Genomic DNA, 26768 nt, shown 5'->3' with positions numbered 1-26768 from the left:
CACAGATCAGCTAGATAGTCAATATCTTTTCCCAAAGGTAGGGGAGTCTAAAACTAGAGGGCGTAGGTTTAAGGTGAGAGGGGAGAGATACAAAAGTGTCCAGAGGGGCAATTCTTTCACACAGAGGGTGGTGAGTGTCTGGAACGAGCTGCCAGAGGCAGTAGTAGAGGCGGGTACAATTTTGTCTTTTAAAAAGCGTTTAGTTACATGGGTACGATGGGTATAGAGGGATATGGGCCAAACGCGGGCAATTGGGGCTAGCTTAGTTGTTCAAAAAAAAGGGGAGGCATGGACAAGTAGGGCCGAAGGGCCTGTTTCCATGCTGTAAACCCCTATGACTCAACAAGCTCATCCAATTCCCTAAAAGTGGCAACACCGGTGGCCAAGGTGATTAAGAAGGCGTACAGCGCGCTTGCCTTCATCAGCCGGGGCATCGAGTACCAGAGTTGGGGAATCATGTTGCAGCGATATAAAGCCTTGGTCAGGCCGCGTTTGGAGTATTGTGTGCAGTTCTGGTCACCACACTACCAGGAGGATGTTGGAAGCTTTGGAGAGAGAGCAAGGAAGGTTCACCAGGATGTTGCTGGTCTGGAGGGTGTTGGCTATGAGGAGAGGTTGGATAAACTGGGATTGTTTTGGAAAGACGGAAGCTGAGGGGAGACCTGGTCTACAGAATGATGAGAGGCAGAGACAGGGGGGGACAGTCAGAGGCTTTTTCCCCAGGGTGGAAGTTTATCTATTAGTGTCACAAGTCGGGCGGCACGGTGACACAGCGGGTTAGCGCTGCTGCCTCACAGCGCCAGGGACCCGGGTTCGATTCCCGGCTCGGGTCACTGTCTGCACCTTCTCCCCGTGTCTGCGTGGGTTTCCTCCGGGTGCTCCGGTTTCCTCCCACAGTCTGAAAGCCGTGCTGGTTAGGGTGGATTGGCCGTGCTAAATTGTCCCTCAGTGTGACCCCAACAGGAGTGTGGCGACTAGGAGAATTTCACAGTAACTTCATTGCAGCGTTAATGTAAGTCTTACTTGTGACTAATAAATAAACTTTACTTTGAGTAGGCTTGCATTAACACTGCAATGAAGTTACTGTGAAAATCCCCCAGTCGCCACACTCCTGTTCGGGTGACACTGAGGGAGAACTTAGCACGGCCAATCCACCTAACCTGCACATCTTTGGACACTAAGGGACAATTTAGCATGGCCAATCCACCTAACCTACACATCTTTGGACACTAAGGGGCAATTTAGCATGGCCAATCCACCTAACCTACACATCTTTGGACACTAAGGGGCAATTTAGCATGGCCAATCCACCTAACCTACACATCTTTGGACACTAAGGGACAATTTAGCACGGCCAATCCACCCTAACCAGCACGTCTTTCGGACTGTGGGAGGAAACCGGAGCACCCGGAGGAAACCCATGCAGACACGGGGAGAACGTGCAGACTCCACACAGACAGTGACCCGAGCCGGGAATCGAACCCGGGTCCCTGGCGCTGCGGGGCAGCAGTGCTAACGCGCTGTGCCACCCAGCACAAATTCAAGGTGAGAGGGGGGAGAGTTTAAGGGAGATGTGCGGGGGATGTTTTTCACGCAGAGAGTGGTGGGTGCCTGGAACGCACGGCCAGAGGAGGTGGTGGAAGCGGGGACATTAACAACATTTAAGAGGCATCTGGATGGGTCCATGAATCGGGAGGGGATCGAGGGATACGGACCGAGTAAGGACAGAGGTTTTTAAGATTAGTTCGGGCATCATGATCAGCACGGGATTGGAGGGGCCGAAGGGCCTGTCCCTGGTGTTGTGAAAGTTGAGTTTGAGCGGTTGGAATGTGATGTTAATAAAGATGTAACGATTGTAAATTACAGCACAGGGACAGGCCCTTCGGCCCTCCAAGCCTGCACCGTCCATGCTGCCCCCGACTGAACTAAAACCCCCTCCCCTTCCGGGGACCGTATCCCTCTATTCCCACCCTATTCATCCATTTATCCAGACACCCCTTAAAAGTCACGACCGTATCCGCGTCCACTCCCTCCCCCGAGTTCCAGGCACCCACCACCCTCTGTGTAAAAAATCTGCCTCCTACATCTCCTTTAAACCTTGCCCCTCGCACCTTAAACCTGTGCCCCCCGAGTACTTGACTCTTCCACCCTGGGGAAAAAGCTTCTGACTATCCACTCTGTCCCTCAGAATCTTGTAGACTTCTATCAGGTCTCCCCTCAACCTCCGTCGTTCCAGTGAGAACAAACCAAGTTTCTCCAACCTCTCCTCATAGCTAATGCCCTCCATCCCAGGGCAACATCCTGGTAAATCTTTTCTGTACCCTCTCCAAAGCCTCCACATCCTTCTGGGAGTGCGGCGACCAGAATTGAACACTATATTCCAAGTGCGGCCTAACTAAGGTTCCATAAAGCTGCAACATGACCTGCCAATTATTAAACTCCATACCCCAGCCGATGAAGGCAAGCGTGCCGTCTGCCTTCTTGACTCTTAGTACTGTCGAGGATCAGAAGGACCTTGGGGTCCGGGTCCATAGGACTCTAAAATCGGCCCCGCAGGTGGAGGAGGTGGTTAAGAAGGCGTATGGTGTGCTGGCCTTTATCAATCGAGGGATTGAGTTTAGGAGTCCGGGGATAATGATGCAGCTATATAAGACCCTCGTCAGACCCCACTTGGAGTACTGTGCTCAGTTCTGGTCGCCTCATTACAGGAAGGATGTGGAAAAGATTGAAAGGGTGCAGAGGGGATTTACAAGGATGTTGCCTGGATTGAGTGGCATGCCTTATGAGGATAGGCTGAGGGAGCTCGGTCTTTTCTCCTTGGAGAGACGTAGGATGAGAGGAGACCTAATAGAGGTGTATAAGATGTTGAGAGGCATAGATCGGGTGGACTCTCAGAGGCTTTTTCCCAGGGTGGAAATGGCTGCTACGAGAGGACACAGGTTTAAGGTGCTGGGGGGTAGGTACAGGGGAGATGTTAGGGGTAAGTTTTTCACACAGAGGGTGGTGGGCGAGTGGAATCGGCTGCCGTCAGTGGTGGTGGAGGCAAACTCAATAGGGTCTTTTAAGAGACTCCTGGATGAGTGCATGGGACTTAATAGGATGGAGGGTTATAGGTAGGCCTAGAAGGTAGGGATATGTTCGGCACAACCTGTGGGGCCGAAGGGCCTGTTTTGTGCTGTAGTTTTTCTATGTTTCTCCACCTGCGTTGCCACTTCCAGTGACCCGTGTATCTGTACACCCAGATCCCTCTGCCTATCAATACTCTTACTCTGAAAAAGAAAAGATTTACCAGGATGTTGCCCTGGGATGGAGGGCATTAGCTATGAGGAGAGGTTGGAGAAACTTGGTTTGTTCTCACTGGAACGACGGAGGGGCAACCTGATAGAAGTCGACAAGATTACGAGGGACAGAGCGGATAGTCAGAAGCTTTTTAGTAAATAGGCAGATAGTCCCCGGAAGAGGGGGGGATGTCACTGTCTTCTCCCGTCTGTGTTCGACCTTCCAAAATACATTACCTCATGTTTGTCCAGATAAAACTCCATCTGCCCTAAACTCCTTTTAAAAAGTTTCTGGGCCTTCACTGAAAGCAGTGTAAGCTACAGGGCTGTGGGCGTTATCGGGATGGTATAGACAAGACGGGCCAAATGGCCTCCTCCAGTGCTGAAACTTGGTGGTTCTAACCCATTACTCATAAAACAAATGTGTCGATCTCCTCATTAAATTCATACAGAGTCTCGATGTGCTCCGTACTCTGGGGTAGTTGCGTCCACAGACTCTGGACCCCCTGAGAGAAGTAGTTTCCCCTCCTCTTGGTTTCAAGCCTGTTCCCCCTTATCCTGACCCGAGATTGCCCCACAGGGGACGCTCACTTACGTCCGAAGTGTTCACCGTCAGGTTTCCCCAGCTCAGCCCTTGTCCAATTTGGAACGGCACTTGGAAGGTGACATCGATGGGGAGGGAGTGAGGTCCCACATTCTCCACCTGCCAGAGACGTAAGGCACCAACTCATTACTGACCCCCCCACAGTGCGGCGCTCCCTCAGCACTGACCCTCCCACAGTGCGGCGCTCCCTCAGCACCGATCCTCCCACAGTGCGGCGCTCCCTCAGCACTGACCCTCCCACAGTGCGGCGCTCCCTCAGCACCGACCCTCCCACAGTGCGGCGCTCCCTCAGCACTGACCCTCCCGCAGTGCGGCGCTCCCTCAGCACTGACCCTCCCACAGTGCGGCGCTCCCTCAGCACTGACCCTCCCACAGTGCGGCGCTCCCTCAGCACTGACCCTCCCACAGTGCGGCGCTCCCTCAGCACTGACCCTCCCACACTGCGGCGCTCCCTCAGCACTGACCCTCCCACACTGCGGCGCTCCCTCAGCACCGACCCTCCCACAGCGCGGCGCTCCCTCAGCACCGACCCTCTCACAGTGCGGCGCTCCCTCAGCACTGACCCTCCCACAGTGCGGCGCTCCCTCAGCACTGAGCCTCCCACAGTGCGGCGCTCCCTCAGCACCGACCCTCCCACAGTGCGGCGCTCCCTCAGCACTGACCCTCCCGCAGTGCGGCGCTCCCTCAGCACTGAGCCTCCCACAGTGCGGCGCTCCCTCAGCACCGACCCTCCCACAGTGCGGCGCTCCCTCAGCACTGACCCTCCCACAGTGCGGCGCTCCCTCAGCACTGACCCTCCCACAGTGCAGCGCTCCCTCAGCACCGACCCTCTCACAGTGCGGCGCTCCCTCAGCACTGACTCACAGTGCGGCGCTCCCTCAGCACTGACCCTCCCACAGTGCAGCGCTCCCTCAGCACTGACCCTCCCACAGTGCGGCGCTCCCTCAGCACTGACCCTCCCACACTGCGGCGCTCCCTCAGCACTGACCCTCCCACACTGCGGCGCTCCCTCAGCACCGACCCTCCCACAGTGCGGCGCTCCCTCAGCACCGACCCTCTCACAGTGCGGCGCTCCCTCAGCACTGACCCTCCCACAGTGCGGCGCTCCCTCAGCACTGACCCTCCCACAGTGCGGCGCTCCCTCAGCACTGACCCTCCCACAGTGCGGCGCTCCCTCAGCACCGACCCTCTCACAGTGCGGCGCTCCCTCAGCACTGACCCTCCCACAGTGCGGCGCTCCCTCAGCACTGACCCTCCCACAGTGCGGCGCTCCCTCAGCACAGACCCTCCCACAGTGCGGCGCTCCCTCAGCACTGACCCTCCCACACTGCGGCGCTCCCTCAGCACTGACCCTCCCACAGTGCGGCGCTCCCTCAGCACTGACCCTCCCACAGTGCGGCACTCCCTCAGCACTGACCCTCCCACAGTGCGGCGCTCCCTCAGCACTGACCCTCCCACAGTGCGGCGCTCCCTCAGCACTGACCCTCCCACAGTGCGGCGCTCCCTCAGCACTGACCCTCCCACAGTGCGGCGCTCCCTCAGCACTGACCCTCCCACAGTGCGGCGCTCCCTCAGCACTGACCCTCCCACAGTGCGGCGCTCCCTCAGCACTGACCCTCCCCACAGTGCGGCGCTCCCTCAGCACCGACCCTCCCACAGTGCGGCGCTCCCTCAGCACTGACCCTCCCACAGTGCGGCGCTCCCTCAGCACCGACCCTCCCACAGTGCGGCGCTCCCTCAGCACTCCTGGTTATTACCTTGTATGTGTGTAGAATCTTTCTTTCCCCTGCATCATTTGTTGTGAAGTTAACATACTGACTGGATTCAATGCTGTAGACAAATTAATTTATATCATTAACAAGGAATTTAATTTAGTTTAATATAAGTGTGTTAGATACACTGTCCTTTCCCCCTCTGGGACCGGGTGTCACAGTGCGTTAGATATACTGTCCTTTCCCCCTCTCGGACCGGGTGTCACAGTGCGTTAGATACACTGTCCTTTCCCCCTCTCGGACCGGGTGTCACAGTGCGTTAGATACACTGTCCTTTCCCCCTCTGGGACCGGGTGTCACAGTGCGTTAGATACAATGTCCTTTCCCCCTCTGGGACCGGGTGTCACAGTGCGTTAGATACACTGTCCTGTCCCCCTCTGGGACCGGGTGTCACAGTGCGTTAGATACACTGTCCTTTCCCCCTCTGGGACCGGGTGTCACAGTGCGTTAGATACACTGTCCTTTCCCCCTCTGGGACCGGGTGTCACAGTGCGTTAGATACACTGTCCTTTCCCCCCTCTGGGACCGGGTGTCACAGTGCGTTAGATACACTGTCCTTTCCCCCTCTGGGACCGGGTGTCACATTGCGTTAGATACACTGTCCTTTCCCCCTCTGGGACCGGGTGTCACAGTGCGTTAGATACACTGTCCTTTCCCCCTCTGGGACCGGGTGTCACATTGCGTTAGATACACTGTCCTTTCCCCCTCTCGGACCGGGTGTCACAGTGCGTTAGATACACTGTCCTTTCCCCCTCTGGGACCGGGTGTCACAGTGCGTTAGATACACTGTCCTTTCCCCCTCTGGGACCGGGTGTCCCAGTGCGTTAGATACACTGTCCTTTCCCCCTCTCGGACCGGGTGTCACAGTGCGTTAGATACACTGTCCTTTCCCCCTCTGGGACCGGGTGTCACAGTGCGTTAGATACACTGTCCTTTCCCCCTCTGGGACCGGGTGTCACAGTGCGTTAGATACACTGTCCTTTCCCCCTCTGGGACCGGGTGTCACAGTGCGTTAGATACAATGTCCTTTCCCCCTCTGGGACCGGGTGTCACAGTGCGTTAGATACACTGTCCTTTCCCCCTCTGGGACCGGGTGTCACAGTGCGTTAGATACACTGTCCTTTCCCCCTCTGGGACCGGGTGTCACAGTGCGTTAGATACACTGTCCTTTCACCCTCTGGGACCGGGTGTCACAGTGTGTTAGATACACTGTCCTTTCCCCCTCTGGGACCGGGTGTCACAGTGCGTTAGGTACACTGTCCTTTCCCCCTCTGGGACTGGGTGTCACAGTGCGTTAGATACACTGTCCTTTCCCCCCTCTGGGACCGGGTGTCACAGTGCGTTAGATACACTGTCCTTTCCCCCTCTGGGACCGCGTGTCACAGTGCGTTAGATACACTGTCCTTTCCCCCTCTGGGACCGGGTGTCACAGTGCGTTAGATACACTGTCCTTTCCCCCTCTGGGACCGGGTGTCACAGTGCGTTAGATACACTGTCCTTTCCCCCTCTGGGACCGGGTGTCACAGTGCGTTAGATACACTGTCCTTTCCCCCTCTGGGACCGGGTGTCACAGTGCGTTAGATACACTGTCCTTTCCCCCTCTGGGACCGGGTGTCACATTGCGTTAGATACACTGTCCTTTCCCCCCTCTGGGACCGGGTGTCACAGTGCGTTAGGTACACTGTCTTTTCCCCCTCTGGGACCGGGTGTCACAGTGCGTTAGATACACTGTCTTTTCCCCCTCTGGGACCGGGTGTCACAGTGTGTTAGATACACTGTCCTTTCCCCCTCTGGGACCGGGTGTCACAGTGCGTTAGATACACTGTCCTTTCCCCCTCTGGGACCCGGTGTCACAGTGCGTTAGATACACTGTCCTTTCCCCATCTGGGACCCGGTGTCACAGTGCGTTAGATACACTGTCCTTTCCCCCTCTGGGACCGGGTGTCACAGTGCGTTAGATACACTGTCCTTTCCCCCTCTGGGACCGGGTGTCACAGTGCGTTAGATACACTGTCCTTTCCCCCTCTGGGACCGGGTGTCACAGTGCGTTAGATACACTGTCCTTTCCCCCTCTGGGACCGGGTGTCACAGTGCGTTAGATACACTGTCCTTTCCCCCTCTGGGACCGGGTGTCACAGTGCGTTAGATACACTGTCCTTTCCCTCTCTGGGACCGGGTGTCACAGTGCGTTAGATACACTGTCCTTTCCCCCTCTGGGACCGGGTGTCACAGTGCGTTAGATACACTGTCCTTTCCCCCTCTGGGACCGGGTGTCACAGTGCGTTAGATACACTGTCCTTTCCCCCTCTGGGACCGGGTGTCACAGTGCGTTAGATACACTGTCCTTTCCCCCCTCTGGGACCGGGTGTCACAGTGCGTTAGATACACTGTCCTTTCCCCCCTCTGGGACCGGGTGTCACAGTGCGTTAGATACACTGTCCTTTCCCCCTCTGGGACCGCGTGTCACAGTGCGTTAGACACACTGTCCTTTCCCCCTCTGGGACCGGGTGTCACGGTGCGTTAGATACACTGTCCTTTCCCCCTCTGGGACCGCGTGTCACAGTGCGTTAGACACACTGTCCTTTCCCTCTCTGGGACCGGGTGTCACAGTGCGTTAGATACACTGTCCTTTCCCCCTCTGGGACCGCGTGTCACAGTGCGTTAGATACACTGTCCTTTCCCCCTCTGGGACCGGGTGTCACAGTGCGTTAGATACACTGTCCTTTCCCCCTCTGGGACCGGGTGTCACAGTGCGTTAGATACACTGTCCTTTCCCCCTCTGGGACCGGGTGTCACAGTGCGTTAGATACACTGTCCTTTCCCCCTCTGGGACCGGGTGTCACAGTGCGTTAGATACACTGTCCTTTCCCCCTCTGGGACCGGGTGTCACAGTGCGTTAGATACACTGTCCTTTCCCCCTCTGGGACTGGGTGTCACAGTGCGTTAGATACACTGTCCTGTCCCCCTCTGGGACCGGGTGTCACAGTGCGTTAGATACACTGTCCTTTCCCCCTCTGGGACCGGGTGTCACAGTGCGTTAGATACACTGTCCTTTCCCCCTCTGGGACCGGGTGTCACAGTGCGTTAGGTACACTGTCCTTTCCCCCCTCGGGGACCACACGAACTGGTGATGTCGATAAACTCACCCTTTGATGATCACATTTACTTCATATTTGACCCCAATGGCCTTGGAACGGAAGCTATCCGTGGTGATGCGCTGCTCATTGTCACTGGGAATAGAATTGGGAGATAATCAGTTTTGGGAATGTCGGACTGATTCAGTTTTCCGTTTGGGATTTTCTCCCTCTCGAGACTACTCGGAGCTCCGAAAGTCCAAGATTAGTTTGGGAGAGGTTTAAGTGATGTCCGACGGTTGTGGCAGTGTGGGAAACGCAGCCAGCAATAGTTACACAGCAAGATCCCAACGCCCTCAACTCAGCAATAGCCGGGTTCAAATGGTTCTTTGTAATGTGAGGCTGATTGGTCTAGAATGAGGACAAAGAACAGAACAGCACAGGAACAGGCCTTTCGCCCCTCCAAGCCTGCACCCATCACGTTGTCCTATCTATCCCAATCGCCCTGTATCCCTCTATTCCCCGTCTGTTCATATGTTTATCCAGGTAAGTCTTAAATGTCACTCACGTAACTACCTCAACCATCTCACTTGGCAGTGCATTCTGGGTCCCCCACCATCCTCCTTGTTCAAATAAAAACTTCCCCCGCACATCTCCACTGACCCTAATTGTCATTCCTGCCTTAGGGAAAAAGCTTCCAACTCTTCACCCTATTTATACCCCTCAGAATTTTATAAACTTCGATCAGGTCGCCCCCCCCTCAGCCTCCCGTCTTTCCAGGGAGAACAATCCCAGTTTATTCAACCTCTCCTCATAGCTAGAAGGAGTACAATATAAAGGGAAAGACTCTTAGTACTGTCGAGGATCAGAAGGACCTTGGGGTCCATAGGACTCTAAAATCGGCCCCGCAGGTGGAGGAGGTGGTTAAGAAGGCGTATGGTGTGCTGGCCTTTATCAATCGAGGGATTGAGTTTAGGAGTCCGGGGATAATGATGCAGCTATATAAGACCCTCGTCAGACCCCACTTGGAGTACTGTGCTCAGTTCTGGTCGCCTCATTACAGGAAGGATGTGGAAAAGATTGAAAGGGTGCAGAGGAGATTGACAAGGATGTTGCCTGGATTGAGTGGCATGCCTTATGAGGATAGGCTGAGGGAGCTCGGTCTTTTCTCCTTGGAGAGACGTAGGATAAGAGGAGACCTAATAGAGGTGTATAAGATGTTGAGAGGCATAGATCGGGTGGACTCTCAGAGGCTTTTTCCCAGGGTGGAAATGGCTGCTACGAGAGGACACAGGTTTAAGGTGCTGGGGGGTAGGTACAGGGGAAATGTTAGGGGGAAGTTTTTCACACAGAGGGTGGTGGGTGAGTGGAATCGGCTGCCGTCAGTGGTGGTGGAGGCAAACTCAATAGGGACTTTTAAGAGACTCCTGGATGGGTACATGGAGCTTAATAGGATGGAGGGTTATAGGTAGGTCTAGAAGGTAGGGATGTGTTCGGCACAACTTGTGGGGCCGAAGGGCCTGTTTGTGCTGTAGTTTTTCTATGTTTCTATGTTTCTAGTACCCTCTGTACCAGGGGAACATCCTGGTAAACTTTTTCTGTAACTCTCTCCAAAGCCTCCACGTCCTCCTGGTGGTGACCAGAATTGGACACAGTTTTCCAAATGTGGCCTAACCAACTGGAATATAATTTGACAACTTTTATACTCAATGCCCTGGCCGATGAAGGCAAGTAAGCAGTCTGCTTACTTCATCACCTTTTCCACCTGTGCTTCCACTTTTAAGGATCTGTGGACCTGTAGTCCCAGATCTCTCTGTGTGTCTGTGTTCCATAGAACATAGAACAGTACAGCACAGAACAGGCCCTTCGGCCCACGATGTTGTGCCGAGCTTTATCTGAAACCAAGATCAAGCTATCCCACTCCCTATCATCCTGGTGTGCTCCATGTGCCTATCCAATAACCGCTTAAATGTTCCTAAAGTGTCTGACTCCACTATCACTGCAGGCAGTCCATTCCACACCCCAACCACTCTCTGAGTGAAGAACCTACCTCGGACATCCTTCCTGTATCTCCCACCACGAACCCTATAGTTATGCCCCCTTGTAATAGCTCCATCCACCCGAGGAAAGGGGCGGCACGGTAGCACAGTGGGTTAGCACTGCTGCTTCACAGCTCCAGGGACCTGGATTCGATTCCCGGCTCGGGTCACTGTCTGTGTGGAGTTTGCACATTCTCCTCGTGTCTGCGTGGGTTTCCTCCGGGTGCTCCGGTTTCCTCCCGCAGTCCAAAGATGTGCGGGTTAGGTTGATAGGCCAAGGTTAAAAATTGCCCCTTAGAATCCTGAGAGGCGTAGGTTAGAGGGATTAGCGGGTAAATATGTGGGGGTAGGGCCTGGGTGGGATTGTGGTCGGTGCAGACTCGATGGGCCGAATGGCCTCCTTCTACACTGTAGGGTTTCTATGATTCTATGAAATAGCCTTTGAACGTTCACTCTATCTATCCCCTTCATCATTTTATCAACCTCTATTAAGTCTCCCCTCAGCCTCCTCCGCTCCAGAGAGAACAGCCCTAGCTCCCTCAACCTTTCCTCATAAGACCTACCCTCCAAACCAAACCTGGTAAATCTCCTTTGCACTCTTTCCAGCGCTTCCACATCCTTCTTATAGTCCCGAATGGTTCTGCCATTTATTTTAGAGCTCCCACCTGAATTGGATCTACCAAAATGCATCACCTCACGTTGGCCCGGATTCAATTCCGTCGGCCGTTTCTCCGCCCAATTTTCCAGCCTATCTATATCCTGCTGTATCCTCTGATAATCTTCAACGCTATCCGCAACTCCGCCAATCTCAGTAACATCCGCAAACCCGCTAATCAGACCTGCAGACATTCAATTTTTAATATTGTTGCGACGATGGGTAGATTTATAAGTGCTTGGGGTTTGGGGGAAGCATCTCAAGGTCCCATTAAAAGGCGGTGCTTTATCTGTGCTTAGATAGTTCAGAAAATGTAAGCACACAGAGAACCCAAAATGAAACATTCGTATCGAAGGCCGAGCAGCAGGGTTACCAAGACAACAGGCTTCTGAATTTAGCCAATCAACTTGAATCAGGTGCTTAGATACCAAGAACCTATTAAATTTAATTCCGATTTAAATCAACATCTTGTTAAGACATTGGTAAGGCCACACTTGGAATACTGCGTACAGTTCTGGTCACCCGATTATAGAAAGGATATTATTAAACTGGAAAGAGTGCAGAAAAGATTTACTAGGATGCACAGTACAGATGCACATTTACTAGGTGGCACAGTGGTTAGCACTGCTGTCTCACAGCTCCAGGGACCCGGGTTCGATTCCCGGCTCGGGTCGCTGTCTGTGTGGAGTTTGCACATTCTCCTCGTGTCTGCATGGGTTTCCTCCGGGTGCTCCGGTTTCCTCCCGCAGTCCAAAGATGTGCGGGTTAGGGTGGATTGGCCATGCTAAAATTGCCCCTTTGTGTCTTGGGATGCGTAGATTAGAGGGATTAGTGGGTAAAATATGTAGGGATATGGGGGTAGGGCCTGGGTGGGATTGTGGTCAGTGCAGACTCGATGGGCCGAATGGCCTCTTTCTGTACTGTAGGGTTTCTATGATGCTACCGGGACTTGATGGATGGAGTTATAAGGAGAGGCTGGATAGACTGGGACTTCTTTCTCTGGAGCGTAGGAGGCTGAGGGGTGATCTTATAGAGGTCTATAAAATAATGAGGGGCACAGATCAGCTAGATTACAGGGTCAAAGGTAGGGTTCTGAAGACTGTGGAGGAACAGAGAGATCTTGGGGTTCATATCCACAGATCTCTAAAGGTTGCCACTCAAGTGGATAGAGCTGTGAAGAAGGCCTATAGTGTGTTAGCTTTTATTAACAGGGGGTTGGAGTTTAAGAGCCGTGGGGTTATGCTGCAACTGTACAGGACCTTGGTGAGACCACATTTGAAATATTGTGTGCAGTTCTGGTCACCTCACTATAAGAAGGATGTGGAAGCGCTGGAAAGAGTGCAGAGGAGATTTACCAGGATGCTGCCTGGTTTGGAGGGTAGGTCTTATGAGGAAAGGTTGAGGGAGCTTGGGCTGTTCTCTCTGGAGCGGAGGAGGCTGAGGGGAGACTTAATAGAGGTTTATAAAATGATGAAGGGGATAGATAGAGTGAACGTTCAAAGACTATTTCCTCGGGTGGATGGAGCTATTACAAGGGGGCATAACTATAGGGTTCGTGGTGGGAGATACAGGAAGGATATCAGAGGTAGGTTCTTTACGCAGAGAGTGGTTGGGGTGTGGAATGGACTGCCTGCAGTGATAGTGGAGTCAGACACTTTAGGAACATTTAAGCGGTTATTGGATAGGCACATGGAGCACACCAGGATGATAGGGAGTGGGATAGCTTGATCTTGGTTTCAGATAAAGCTCGGCACAACATCGTGGGCCGAAGGGCCTGTTCTGTGCTGTACTGTTCTATGTTCTAGATCGTCAATATCTTTTCCCAAAGGTAGGGGAGTCTAAAACTAGAGGGCATAGGTTTAAGGCGAGAGGGGAGAGATACAAAAGGGTCCTGAGGGGCAATTGTTTCACACAGAGGGTGGTGAGTGTCTGGAACGAGCTGCCAGAGGCAGTAGTAGAGGCGGGTACAATTTTGTCTTTTAAAAAGCGTTTAGACAGTTACATGGGTACGATGGGTAGAGAGGGATATGGGCCAAACGCGGGCAATTGGGATTAGCTTAGGGGTTGAAAAAAGAGGCAGCATGGACAAGTTGGGCCGAAGGGCCTGTTTCCATGCTGTAAACTTCTATGACTCTGTGATGGTTTTTGACAACTGAAGACCAATCCTGATGTGGGAAAATATTGATAAGTCACCATGGGTATAAAAGAATGGGGGCAGTGGGACAAAGAGGAGAGGTCTTCAACCTGCCAGAGATAACGGCTCATAGCTCTCAGAGAGAGAATCGCTGGCTCTCATAGCTTCATCTATGTCTGGTAGAAAGCACCATCAAGATAGCAAAGGAAGAACGAAGTTCCAGACAGAAGGATCAGCAGGGAAACCCGGAATCTTCCGGAAGACACAAAACCTGGTTGTAATTTAGAGAGTGACAATTCTTTTTTTGTTAATGAGTGCGACTTGTATTTACAAAGAACAAAGAAAATTACAGCACAGGCCCTTCGGCCCTCCAAGCCTGCACCGACCATGCTGCCCCCGACTGAACTAAAACCCCCTCCCCTTCCGGGGACCGTATCCCTCTCTTCCCGTCCTATTCATGTATTTGTCAAGACGCCCCTTAAAAGTCACCACCGTATCCGCTCCCACTCCCTCCCCTGGCAGCGAGTTCCAGGCACCCACCACCCTCTGTGTAAAAATATCTGTCTTGTACATCCCCTTTAAACCTTGCCCCTCGCACCTTAAACCTATTCCCCCGAGTAATTGACTCTTCCACGCTGGGGGAAAAGCTTCTGATTATCCACTCTGTCCCTCATAATCTTGTAGACTTCTATCAGGTCGCCCCCTCAACCTCCGTCGCTCCAGTGAGAACAAACCAAGTTTCTCCAACCTCTCCTCATAGCTAATGCCCTCCATACCAGGCAACATCCTGGTAAATCTTTTCTGTAACCCTCTCCAAAGCCTCCACATCCTTCTGGTAGTGTGGCGACCAGAATTGAACACTATATTCCAAGTGCGGCCTCACTAAGGTTCTACAAAGCTGCAACATGACTTGCCAATTTTTAAACTCAATGCCCCGGCCGATGAAGGCAAGCGTGCCGTATGCCTTCTTGACTACCTTCTCCACCTGCGTTGCCACTTTCAGTGACCTGTGTACCTGTACACCCAGATCCCTCTGCCTATCAATACTCTTAAGGGTTCTGCCATTTACTGTATATTTCCTATCTGTATTAGACCTTCCAAAATGCATTACCTCACACTTGTCCGGATTGAACTCCATCTGCCATCTCTCCGCCCAAGTCTCCAACTGATCTATATCCTGCTGTATCCTCTGATGGTCCTCATCGCTATCCGCAAATCACCAACCTTTGTGTTGTCCGCAAACTTACTAATCAATCCAGTTACATTTTCCTCCAAATCATTGATATATATTACAAACAGCAAAGGTCCCAGCACTGATCCCTGAGGAACACCACTTGTCACAGCCTTCCATTCAGAAACACACCCTTCCACTGCTACCAAAGAACAAAGAACAATACAGCACAGGAACAGGCCTTCGGCCCTCCAAGCCCGCGCCGCTCCCTGGTCCAAACTAGACCATTCTTTTGTATCCCTCCATTCCCACTCCGTTCATGTGGCTATCTAGATAAGTCTTAAACATTCCCAGTGTGTCCGCCTCCACCACCTTGCCCGGCAGCGCATTCCAGGCCCCCACCACCCTCTGTGTAAAATATGTCCTTCTGATATCCGTGTTAAACCTCCCCCCCCTCACCTTGAACCTATGACCCCTCGTGAACGTCACCACCGACCTGGGAAAAGCTTCCCACCGTTCACCCTATCTATGCCTTTCATAATTTTATACACCTCTATTAGGTCACCCCTCATCCTCCGTCTTTCCAGGGAGAACAAGCCCAGTTTACCCAATCTCTCCTCATAACTAAGCCCTTCCATACCAGGCAACATCCTGGTAAACCTCCTCTGCACTCTCTCTAAAGCCTCCACGTCCTTCTGGTAGCGCGGCGACCAGAACTGGACGCAGTACTCCAAATGCGGCCGAACCAACGTTCTATACAGCTGCATCATCAGACTCCAGCTTTTATACTCCATACCCCGTCCTATAAAGGCAAGCATGCCATATGCCTTCTTCACCACCTTCTCCACCTGTGACGTCACCTTCAAGGATCTGTGGAGTTGCACACCCAGGTCCCTCTGCGTATCTACACCCTTTATGGTTCTGCCATTTATTGTATAGCTCCCCCCTACGTTAGTTCTACCAAAATGCATCACTTCGCATTTATCAGGATTGAACTCCATCTGCCATTTCTTTGCCCAAATTTCCAGCCTATCTATATCCTTCTGTAGCCTCTGACAATGTTCCTCACTATCTGCAAGTCCTGCCATTTTCGTGTCGTCCGCAAACTTACTGATCACCCCAGTTACACCTTCTTCCAGATCGTTTATATAAATCACAAACCCTCTCTCTTTGTACCCTCCTTTATTTGAACAGCGTTCCGTTAGAATCTTGTTTTATTGGGGAATAATTAATAATTAGAAGGGATTTAATTGGTTTAATAGTCTAGTTAATTTGTTCACTGTGAGTTAGATCAATAGTTAGGTGTTGATTGTCGAGAGAGTGTCCGGGAGTTATTTTGATTGAAGCACTAGAGGTCGCTAAAGAGCAGGTCACACCACCTCACACACACTCTTTATAGATTATCAGGCGAGGTACTTTGGGTCTTTTGGGGTCAGTTCTTGGGGGGTGCGAGGGAGGGAGGGAGGGAGGAAGGGAGGGAGGGAGGGGTTCCCCCTCCACTTTTACAACAGTAGACTGAAAGATCTTCACGAAAGAAAACTTGACTTTTGGTGAAAGTTGTTTTTTTTTCATTGCGTTGGGCCAAGTGGACCTGTAACGTATCAAAGGACACAGATTTATCAGCCTGTCCTTGGCAGGGAAGAGTTCTTTACAGACGTTTGGAGCCAGTGGTCCTTATCTGGGCATTGGGATATAAACGATATGCACTTCAGGAAGCGTAAATGAGAACATGCTCCTGTCTACATCAACGGGGATGAGGTAGAAATGGTCGAGGGAGCTTCATGTTTTGAGATGTCCAGATCACCAACAACCTGTCCTGGTCCCCCCCACGCCGACACTATGGTTAAGAAAGCCCCACCAACGCCTCTACTTTCTCAGGAGGCGAAGGAAATTCGGCATGTCAGCTCCGACTCTCACCAACTTTTACAGATGCCCCATAGAAAGCATCCTTTCCGGGTGTATCACAGCTCGGTCTGGGGCTCCTGCTCTGCCCAAGACCGCAAGGAACTACAAAGAGTCGTGAGTGTAGCCCAGTCCCATCACGCAAACCAGCCTCCCATCCATTGACTCTGGCTACACTTCCCGCTGCCTCGGGGGAAAAGCAGCCGGCATAATCAAGGACCCCCCCCACGCACCCCCGGACATTCTCTCTTCCACCTTCTTCCGTCGGGAAAAAGATACAAAAGTCTGTGGTCACGTACCGACCGACTCAAGAACAGCTTCTTCCCTGCTGCTGTCAGACTTTTGAATGGACCTACCTCGCGTTAAGTTGATCTTTCTCTACACCCGAGCTGTGACTGTAACACTACATTCTACACCCTCTCCTTTCCTTCTCTATGAACGGTATGCTTTGTCTGTATAGTGCGCAAGAAACAATACTTTTCACTGTATCCCAATACACGAGACAATAATAAATCTAATGGAATATGGGGCCTGGAGATGATAGGTTCTGCAGTGACCAATGCCGCTGCTCTGGTTGTGTTTGGTTGGCCGACTCGAATGATACAATTGGGGTTTCTGATCAATTCGTTGGCCGGTTACCAAGGAACTTCTGGTGTTTAACGTTGCCGACACAAAGAGCTCGTTCCAAAATGTAGTGTGGGGAATCTACATGGGGTGGCACGATGGCACAGCGGGTTAGCGCAGCTGCCTCACAGCGCCAGGGACCCGGGTTCGATTCCCGGCTCGGGTCACTGTCTGTGCGGAGTCTGCACATTCTCCCCGTGTCTGCGTGGGTTTCCTCCGGGTGCTCCGGTTTCCTCCCACAGTACAAAGATGTGCGGGCTAGGTGGATTGGCCGTGCTAAATTGTCCCTTAGTGTCCAAAGATGTGCAGGTTAGTTGGATTGGCCATGCTAAACTGTCCCTTAGTGTCCAAAGATGTGCAGGTTAGGTGGATTGGCCATGCTAAATTGCCCCTTCGTGTCCAAAGATGTGTAGGTTAGGTGGATTGGCCATGCTAAATTGTCCCTTAGTGTCCAAAGATGTGCAGGTTAGGGGGATTGGCCATGCTAAATTGTCCCTTAGTGTCCAAAGATGTGTAGGTTAGGTGGATTGGCCATGCTAAATTGTCCCTTAGTGTCCAAAGATGTGCAGGTTAGGTGGATTGGCCATGCTAAATTGTCCCTTAGTGTCCAAAGATGTGCAGATTAGGTGGATTGGCCATGCTAAGTTGTCCCTTAGTGTCCAAAGATGTGCGGGTTAGGGTGGATTGGCCATGCTAAATTGTCCCTTAGTGTCCAAAGATGTGCAGGTTAGGTGGATTGGCCATGCTAAATTGCCCCTTAGTGTCCAAAGATGTGTAGGTTAGGTGGATTGGCCATGCTAAGTTGTCCCTCGGTGTCAGGGGGGAATTAACAGGGTAAATACGTGGGGTTGTGTGGATGGGGCATGGGTGGGGTTGTTGTCAGTGTGGACTCGATGGGCCGAATGGGTTCCTTCGGCACTGGAGGGATTCTATGATTCTAAACCTGGCACCAAGCTCACAAAGAGAGACAACATCGGGAGGAAGAGGATTAAGGATTGAATCCACAAAGTCCTGGCCAGGTATTAATGGAGAGTGGGATTCAATCGAAGTAATACATGGTGACTATTTGGTTTATGACTTGCAACTTTTGACAGTTGCTTCAGAGTAAAGGGAATTGTGTTTAAGTATTGAAATTTGACTTGGAGTCTCTATTAGCTTCAGAGGTTCGGACGCAAAGGTTTGCATCACAATGGTGTTGTTTGAGGGACATTTGTTAGTCCCTGGACACTGTGGAGATCTCACATCCACCATCATTCTCTATCCTCTCCCACAGTGCGGCGCTCCCTCAGCACTGACCCTCCCACAGTGCAGCGCTCCCTCAGCACTGACCCTCCCACAGTGCGGCGCTCCCTCAGCACTGACCCTCCCACAGTGCGGCGCTCCCTCAGCACTGACCCTCCCACAGTGCGGCCCTCCCTCAGCACTGACTCTCCCACAGTGCGGCGCTCCCTCAGCACTGACCCTCCCACAGTGCGGCGCTCCCTCAGCACTGACCCTCCCACAGTGCGGCGCTCCCTCAGCACTGACCCTCCCACAGTGCGGCGCTCCCTCAGCACTGACCCTCCCACAGTGCGGCACTCACTCAGCACTGACCCTCCCACAGTGCGGCGCTCCCTCAGCACTGACCCTCCCACAGTGCGGCGCTCCCTCAGCACTGACCCTCCCACAGTGCGGCGCTCCCTCAGCACTGACCCTCCCACAGTGCGGCGCTCCCTCAGCACTGACCCTCCCACAGTGCGGCGCTCCCTCAGCACTGACCCTCCCACAGTGCGGCACTCCCTCAGCACTGACCCTCCCACAGTGCGGCGCTCCCTCGGCACTGACCCTCCCACAGTGCGGCGCTCCCTCAGCACTGACCCTCCCACAGTGCGGCGCTCCCTCAGCACCGACCCTCCCACAGTGCGGCGCTCCCTCAGCACTGATCCTCCCACAGTGCGGCGCTCCCTCAGCACTGACCCTCCCACAGTGCGGCGCTCCCTCAGCACCGACCCTCCCACAGTGCGGCGCTCCCTCAGCACCGACCCTCCCACAGTGCGGCGCTCCCTCAGCACTGACCCTCCCACAGTGCGGCGCTCCCTCAGTACTGACCCTCCCACAGTGCGGCGCTCCCTCAGCACTGACCCTCCCACAGTGCGGCGCTCCCTCAGCACTGACCCTCCCACAGTGCGGCGCTCCCTCAGCACTGACCCTCCCACAGTGCGGCGCTCCCTCAGCACTGACCCTCCCACAGTGCGGCGCTCCCTCAGCACTGACCCTCCCACAGTGCGGCGCTCCCTCAGCACTGACCCTCCCACGGTGCGGCGCTCCCTCAGCACTGACCCCCCCACAGTGCGGCGCTCCCTCAGCACTGACCCTCCCACAGTGCGGCGCTCCCTCAGCACTGACCCTCCCACAGTGCGGCGCTCCCTCAGCACTGACTCTCCCACAGTGCGGCGCTCCCTCAGCACTGAAACTCCCACAGTGTGGCGCTCCCTCAGCACTGACCCTCCCACAGTGCGGCGCTCCCTCAGCACTGACCCTCCCACAGTGTGGCGCTCCCTCAGCACTGACCCTCCCACAGTGCGGCGCTCCCTCAGCACCGAACCTCCCACAGTGCGGCGCTCCCTCAGCACCGACCCTCCCACAGTGCGGATCAGGAAGTGGGCATGTTCGATCCTTACCTGCTGGCATTCACACTGATCACAGCTGATGGTTTCCACAGCACGTCCGATGCCACATCAAAGGTCGTGTTGAAGTGGACCTGAGGGGGTGTGAGGGTCGGTGGGCATGAGGGGGTCGCCAGGAGGGGCGTGTGGTGGGGGAAGGGGCAAATTGAAAAAAGACAACAAGGCTGTTAGCTGGTCTGACTGACTCACGGTTCTCCGTACCGTCCCCAATAGTCGGGGGTCCGATGTCCCCCTCCCTATCTCTGTAACCTCCTCCAACCCCTACACCCTTCCCTATCTCTGTAACCTCCTCCAGCCCCTACACCCCCTCCCTATCTCTGTAACCTCCTCCAGCCCCTACACCCCTCCCTATCTCTGTAACCTCCTCCAGCCCCTACACCCCCTCCCTATCTCTGTAACCTCCTCCAGCCCCTACACCCCTCCCTATCTCTGTAACCTCCTCCAGCCCCTACACCCCTCCCTATCTCTGTAACCTCCTCCAGCCCCCTACACCCCCTCCCTATCTCTGTAACCTCCTCCACCCCCTACACCCCCTCCCTATCTCTGTAACCTCCTCCAGCCCCCTACACCCCCTCCCTATCTCTGTAACCTCCTCCAGCCCCTACACCCCTCCCTATCTCTGTAACCCCCTCCAGCCCCCTACACCCCCTCCCTATCTCTGTAACCTCCTCCAGCCCCCTACACCCCCTCCCTATCTCTGTAACCTCCTCCAGCTCCCCTACACCCCCTCCCTATCTCTGTAACCTCCTCCAGTCCCTACACCCCCTCCCTATCTCTGTAACCTCCTCCAGCCCCCTACAACCCCTCCCTATCTCTGTAACCTCCTCCAGCCCCTACACCCCCTCCCTATCTCTGTAACCTCCTCCAGCCCCTACATCCCCCTCCCTATCTCTGTAACCTCCTCCAACCCCTACACACCTCCCTATCTCTGTCACCTCCTCCAGTCCCCTACACCCCCTCCCTATCTCTGTAACCTCCTCCAACCCCCGACACCCCCTCCCTATCTCTGTAACCTCCTCCAGCCCCCTACACCCCCTCCCTATCTCTGTAACCTCCTCCAGCCCCCTACACCCCTCCCTATCTCTGTAACCTCCTCCAGCCCCTACACCCCCTCCCTATCTCTGTAACCTCCTCCATCCCCTCCAGCCCCTCCCTATCTCTGTAACCTCCCCCAGCCCCTACACCCCCACCCTATCTCTGTAACCTCCTCCAGTCCCTACACCCCCTCCCTATCTCTGTAACCTCCTCCAGCCCCCTACACCCCCTCCCAATCTCTGTAACCTCCTCCAGCCCCTACACCCCCTCCCTATCTCTGTAACCTCCTCCAGCCCCTACATCCCCCTCCCTATCTCTGTAACCTCCTCCAACCCCTACACACCTCCCTATCTCTGTCACCTCCTCCAGCCCCCTACACCCCCTCCCTATCTCTGTAACCTCCTCCAGCCCCTACATCCCCCTCCCTATCTCTGTAACCTCCTCCAACCCCTACACCCCCTCCCTATCTCTGTCACCTCCTCCAGTCCCCTACACCCCCTCCCTATCTCTGTAACCTCCTCCAACCCCCTACACCCCCTCCCTATCTCTGTAACCTCCTCCAGCCCCTACACCCCTCCCTATCTCTGTAACCTCCTCCAGCCCCTACACCCCCTCCCTATCTCTGTAACCTCCTCCAGCCCCCTACACCCGCTCCCTATCTCTGTAACCTCCTCCAGCCCCCTACACCCCTCCCTATCTCGGTAACCTCCTCCAGCCCCTACACTCTCCCTATCTCTGTAACCTCCTCCAGCCCCGACACCCCTCCCTATCTCTGTAACCTCCTCCAGCCCCTACACTCTCCCTATCTCTGTAACCCCCTCCAACCCCCTACACCCCTCCCTATCTCTGTAACCCCCTCCATCCCCTCCAGCCCCTCCCTATCTCTGTAACCTCCCCCAGCCCCTACACCCCCTCCCTATCTCTGTAACCTCCTCCAGTCCCTACACCCCCTCCCTATCTCTGTAACCTCCTCCAGCCCCCTACACCCCCTCCCTATCTCTGTAACCTCCTCCAGCCCCTACACCCCCTCCCTATCTCTGTAACCTCCTCCAGCCCCTACATCCCCCTCCCTATCTCTGTAACCTCCTCCAACCCCTACACACCTCCCTATCTCTGTCACCTCCTCCAGTCCCCTACACCCCCTCCCTATCTCTGTAACCTCCTCCAACCCCCTACACCCCCTCCCTATCTCTGTAACCTCCTCCAGCCCCTACACCCCTCCCTATCTCTGTAACCTCCTCCAGCCCCTGCACCCCCTCCCTATCTCTGTAACCTCCTCCAGCCCCCTACACACGCTCCCTATCTCTGTAACCTCCTCCAGCCCCCTACACCCCTCCCTATCTCTGTAACCTCCTCCAGCCCCTACACTCTCCCTATCTCTGTAACCTCCTCCAGCCCCTACACCCCTCCCTATCTCTGTAACCTCCTCCAGCCCCTACACTCTCCCTATCTCTGTAACCCCCTCCAGCCCCCTACACCCCTCCCTATCTCTGTAACATCCTCCAGCCCCTACACCCCTCCCTATCTCTGTAACCCCCTCCAGCCCCTACACCCCTTCCTATCTCTGTAACCTCCTACAGCCCCTACACCCCTCCGTATCTCTGTAACCTCCTCCACCCCCTACACCCCCTCCCTATCTCTGTAACCCCCTCCAGCCCCCTACACCCCCTCCCTATCTCTGTAACCTCCTCCAGCCCCCTACACCCCCTCCCTATCTCTGTAACCTCCTCCATCCCCCTACACCCCTCCCTATCTCTGTAACCTCCTCCAGCCCCCTACACCCCCTCCCTATCTCTGTAAACTCCTCCATCCCCCTACACCCCCTCCCTCTCTCTGTAACCTCCTGGGACCCTCCGAGATCTCTGCGTTCCTCCAATTCCGGCCTCCCGATCATCCCCCAGTGCCCATTGCTCTGCCATTGGTGTCGGTTCCTTCAGCTGCCTGGGGCAACCTCAACCTCTCCACCTCACAGACGCTCCTTAATATCTGTCCCTCCTTGTAATCGAAGTTGCGATTTCTGTCTCCGGTATCTCCTTTTAAATCTCCTTGTAGAGAAGAAACAGGAACAGGAGGAGGCCATTCGGCCCCTCGAGCCTGCTTTGTCAGCCATGTTTGACCCTTGCCCCCTCTCTCCCGTCCCACTCCTGTATCCCTCGATCTCCGCAAGAGAACTCAATCTCTCCATCCCAGTCTAACTCATAGAACATAGAACAGTACAGCACAGAACAGGCCCTTCGGCCCACGGTGTTGTGCCAAGCTTTATCTGAAACCAAGATCAAGCGATCCCACTCCCTATCATCCTGGTGTGCTCCATGTGCCTATCCAATAACCGCTTAAATGTTCCTAAAGTGTCTGACTCCACTATCACTGCAGGCAGTCCATTCCACACCCCAACCACGCTCTGCGTAAAGAACCTACCTCTGATATCCTTCCTATATCTCCCACCACGAACCCTATAGTTATGCCCCCTTGTAATAGCTCCATCCACCCGAGGAAATAGTCTTTGAACGTTCACTCTATCTATCCCCTTCATCATTTTATAAACCTCTATTAAGTCTCCCCTCAGCCTCCTCCGCTCCAGAGAGAACAGCCCTAGCTCCCTCAACCTTTCCTCATAAGACCGACCCTCCAAACCAGGCAGCATCCTGGTAAATCTCCTCTGCACTCTTTCCAGCGCTTCCACATCCTTCTTATAGTGAGGTGACCAGAACTGCACACAATATTCCAAATGTGGTCTCACCAAGGTCCTGTACAGTTGCAGCATAACCCCACGGCTCTTAAACTCCAACCCCCTGTTAATAAAAGCTAACACACTATAGGCCTTCTTCACAGCTCTATCCACTTGAGTGGCAACCTTTAGAGATCTGTGGATATGGACCCCAAGATCTCTCTGTTCCTCCACAGTCTTCAGAACCCTACCTTTGACCCTGTAATCCACATTTAAATTAGTCCTACCAAAACTCAACACCGTGAGATCCACAACGCCTTGCGGGGGAGAGAATTCTAAAGATTCCACACCCTCCGACGCAAAGGCAATTCTCCTTCTCTCAATCCAAAATGGCCGACTCCTTCTCCTGAGACCCCGCCACCTGCCCCTCACTGTGTTCCAGATTCCCCCCACGCCCCCCCCCCCACTCCCGGCCCGTGGGGAGGAACCAACCTCTGTGTCTCCCCTGCGAAACCTCTTCAGAAATCTGGACTGTTTCACTGAGATCTCCTTTCGTTCTTCTAAACTCCAGAGAGGAGGGAACTCACACAGCCTCTTGTCACAGGACCGAGCCCCTTCCCGTCCCAATCCATTGCACTTCCTCCACACTGCCTACGAAGCGAAGGTATCCTTTCTTAAATATGGGGACCAATGTGGGTGGAGTTGTCGACAGTGCGGTGGGAAGTGGCAGGTTACAGAGGGACATAGATAAGCTGCAGAGCTGGGCTGAGAGGTGGCAAATGGAGTTTAATGCGGAAAAGTGTGAGGTGATTCACTTTGGAAGGAGTAACAGGAATACAGAGTACTGGGCTAATGGTAAGATACTTGGTAGTGTGGATGAACAGAGGGATCTGGGTGTCCATGTGCATAGATCCCTGAAAGTTGGCACCCAGGTTGATAGGGTTGTTAAGAAGGTGTACGGTGTGTTAGCTTTTATTGGTAGAGGGATTGAGTTTCGGAGCCAGGAGGTCATGCTGCAACTGTACAAAACTCTGGTGCGGCCGCACTTGGAGTATTGCGCACAGTTCTGGTCGCCGCATTCTAGGAAGGATGTGGAAGTGTTGGAAAGGGTGCAGAGGAGATTTTACCAGGATGTTGCCTGGTATGGTGGGAAAATCGTATGAGGAAGGGCTGAGGGACTTGAGGTTGTTTTCGTTAGAGAGAAGAAGGTTAAGAGGTGAGTTAATAGAGGCATACAAGATGATCAGAGGATTAGATAGGGTGGATAGTGAGAGCCTCTTTCCTCGGATGGTGTTGGCTAGCACGAGTGGACATAGCTTTAAATTGAGGGGTGAGAGATATAGGACAGATGTTAGAGGTAGGTTCTTTACTCAGAGAGTAGTAAGGGCGTGGAATGCCCTGCCTGCAGCAGTGGTGGACTCGTCAACATTAAGAGCATTCAAATGGTTATTGGATAAACATATGGATGATATTGGAATAGTGTAGATTAGAGCGGCTTTAGATTGGTTCCACTGGTCGGCACAACATCGAGGGCCGAAGGGCCTGTACTGCGCTGGAATGTTCTATGTTCTAAATCTTTTTATTCATTCGTGGGATATGGGCATCGCTGGTCCAGCATTTATTGCCCATCCCCAGTTGCCCCTTGGAGGGCAGTTGAGAGTCACCCACATTGCTGTGTGTCTCTGGAGTCACATGTAGGCCAGACCAGGGTAAGGACGGCAGATTTCCTTCCCTAAAGGGAACCGGATGGGTTTTTCCCCACAACGGGTCATCAGTAGATTCTTAATTCCAGATTTATTTCAATTGAATTCAAATTCCACCATCTGCGGGATTCGAACCCAGTCTCGAAAGCGTTACCCTGGATCTCTGAAGTACGAGTCCAGCAACAATACCACGGCGCCACAGACTCTCCCCCACACAGTGTGGACACCCCAACGTCCCAAATGATTGTGATTACGTTTCGAGACTCTAGGACTCCAAATTATCATTCTGATTCGATTTATTATTGTCACGTGTATTGGGATACAGTGAAAAGTATTGTTTCTCGCGCGCTATCCAGACAAAGCATACCGTTCATAGAGAAGGAAAGGAGAGGGTGCAGAATGTAGTGTTACAGTCACAGCTCGGGGTGTAGAGAAAGATCAACTTAATGCGAGGTCGGTCCATTCAAAAGTCTGACGGCAGCAGGGAAGAAGCTGTTCTTGAGTCGGTCGGTACGTGACCTCAGACTTTTGTATCTTTTTCCCGACGGGAGAAGGTGGAAGAGAGAATGTCCGGGGTGTGTGTGGGGGGGGTCCTTGATTATGCCGGCTGCTTTTCCCCCCGAGGCAGCGGGAAGTGTAGACGGAGTCGATGGACGCTTGCAGATGACAGATGGGCCGATTGGCCCTCTCTCTCTCTGTTCTGAAATGTGCTCCCCTCCGCCCCCTCCCAAATGTTTTCCCCTCCCCGGATACGGATACTCACTCTGGTTCCGGTCCGTAGGATGGGATGATTGACACGGCAGGAAACGATCCCGATGGTGGAGAACTTGGAGTTCTTCGAGTCGTCACACTCGATGTTGGACATCCGGCTGGCCTGGAGGGGAGGGGAGCGGGGGAGGTGGGGGCGGAGGGGGTGGGAGGGAGGTGGAGGAACGAGACGGTTAACGATCGCGCCGAACACGGTTAAAATCGCGAGACAAACCTTCAACATTGACCAACGAGACATGGTGGCAGCGGTGTGTGCAGCCATCTTGTTCGACCTCCTCCCACAGCGCACCCCCTGTGCCCCGTCCCCGCAACTGCGCCCTCGACCACCTCAAAGGGCAAGGTGGGACCATGACAATGGCCCCCCCCCGCACACCCTACAAGTTCCCCTCCGAGCCCACGCACCACTTTGGAACGATATCGTGAGGTCAACATCCGTGGCGTTCCCCCCCTAACAGCGCCGTGGGTGTGCCTACGCCACACGGGACTGCGGGAGTTCAAGATGGCGGCTTGCCCACCGCCTTCTCAAGGGGACGTTAGGGATAGGATGCAGGCATCACTGGTTGGGTAAGCATTTATTGCCCATTCACAATTGCCCTTGAACTGAGTGGCGCACTGGGACATTTCAGAGGGCAGTTAAGGATCAGCCAGATGGCCAATCCACCTAACCTGCACATC

At 53.9% G+C, this 26768-nt stretch overlaps 1 protein-coding gene across 1 annotated transcript in view; it reads right to left on the bottom strand.

Annotated features, from left to right (window-relative positions):
- The window catches only part of LOC144489438 (integrin alpha-X-like), a gene marked incomplete at its 5' end in the record, with an annotated part of 42194 nt that overhangs the window by 14212 nt on the left and 1214 nt on the right, over positions 1-26768 (bottom strand). Inside the window, 5 exons of the mRNA XM_078207305.1 lie at positions 3874-3981; positions 5640-5712; positions 8801-8884; positions 19914-19993; positions 26089-26199. Coding sequence (XP_078063431.1) covers positions 3874-3981; positions 5640-5712; positions 8801-8884; positions 19914-19993; positions 26089-26199 — 456 coding nt within the window. The remainder of the gene's footprint in view (positions 1-3873; positions 3982-5639; positions 5713-8800; positions 8885-19913; positions 19994-26088; positions 26200-26768) is intronic.

This window comes from Mustelus asterias, unplaced genomic scaffold (assembly GCF_964213995.1).
Source record: "Mustelus asterias unplaced genomic scaffold, sMusAst1.hap1.1 HAP1_SCAFFOLD_2195, whole genome shotgun sequence".
NCBI lineage: Eukaryota > Metazoa > Chordata > Chondrichthyes > Carcharhiniformes > Triakidae > Mustelus > Mustelus asterias.
The sequence above is the reverse complement of the archived record's forward strand: the minus strand, read 5'-3'. Positions and strand labels throughout refer to the sequence as shown.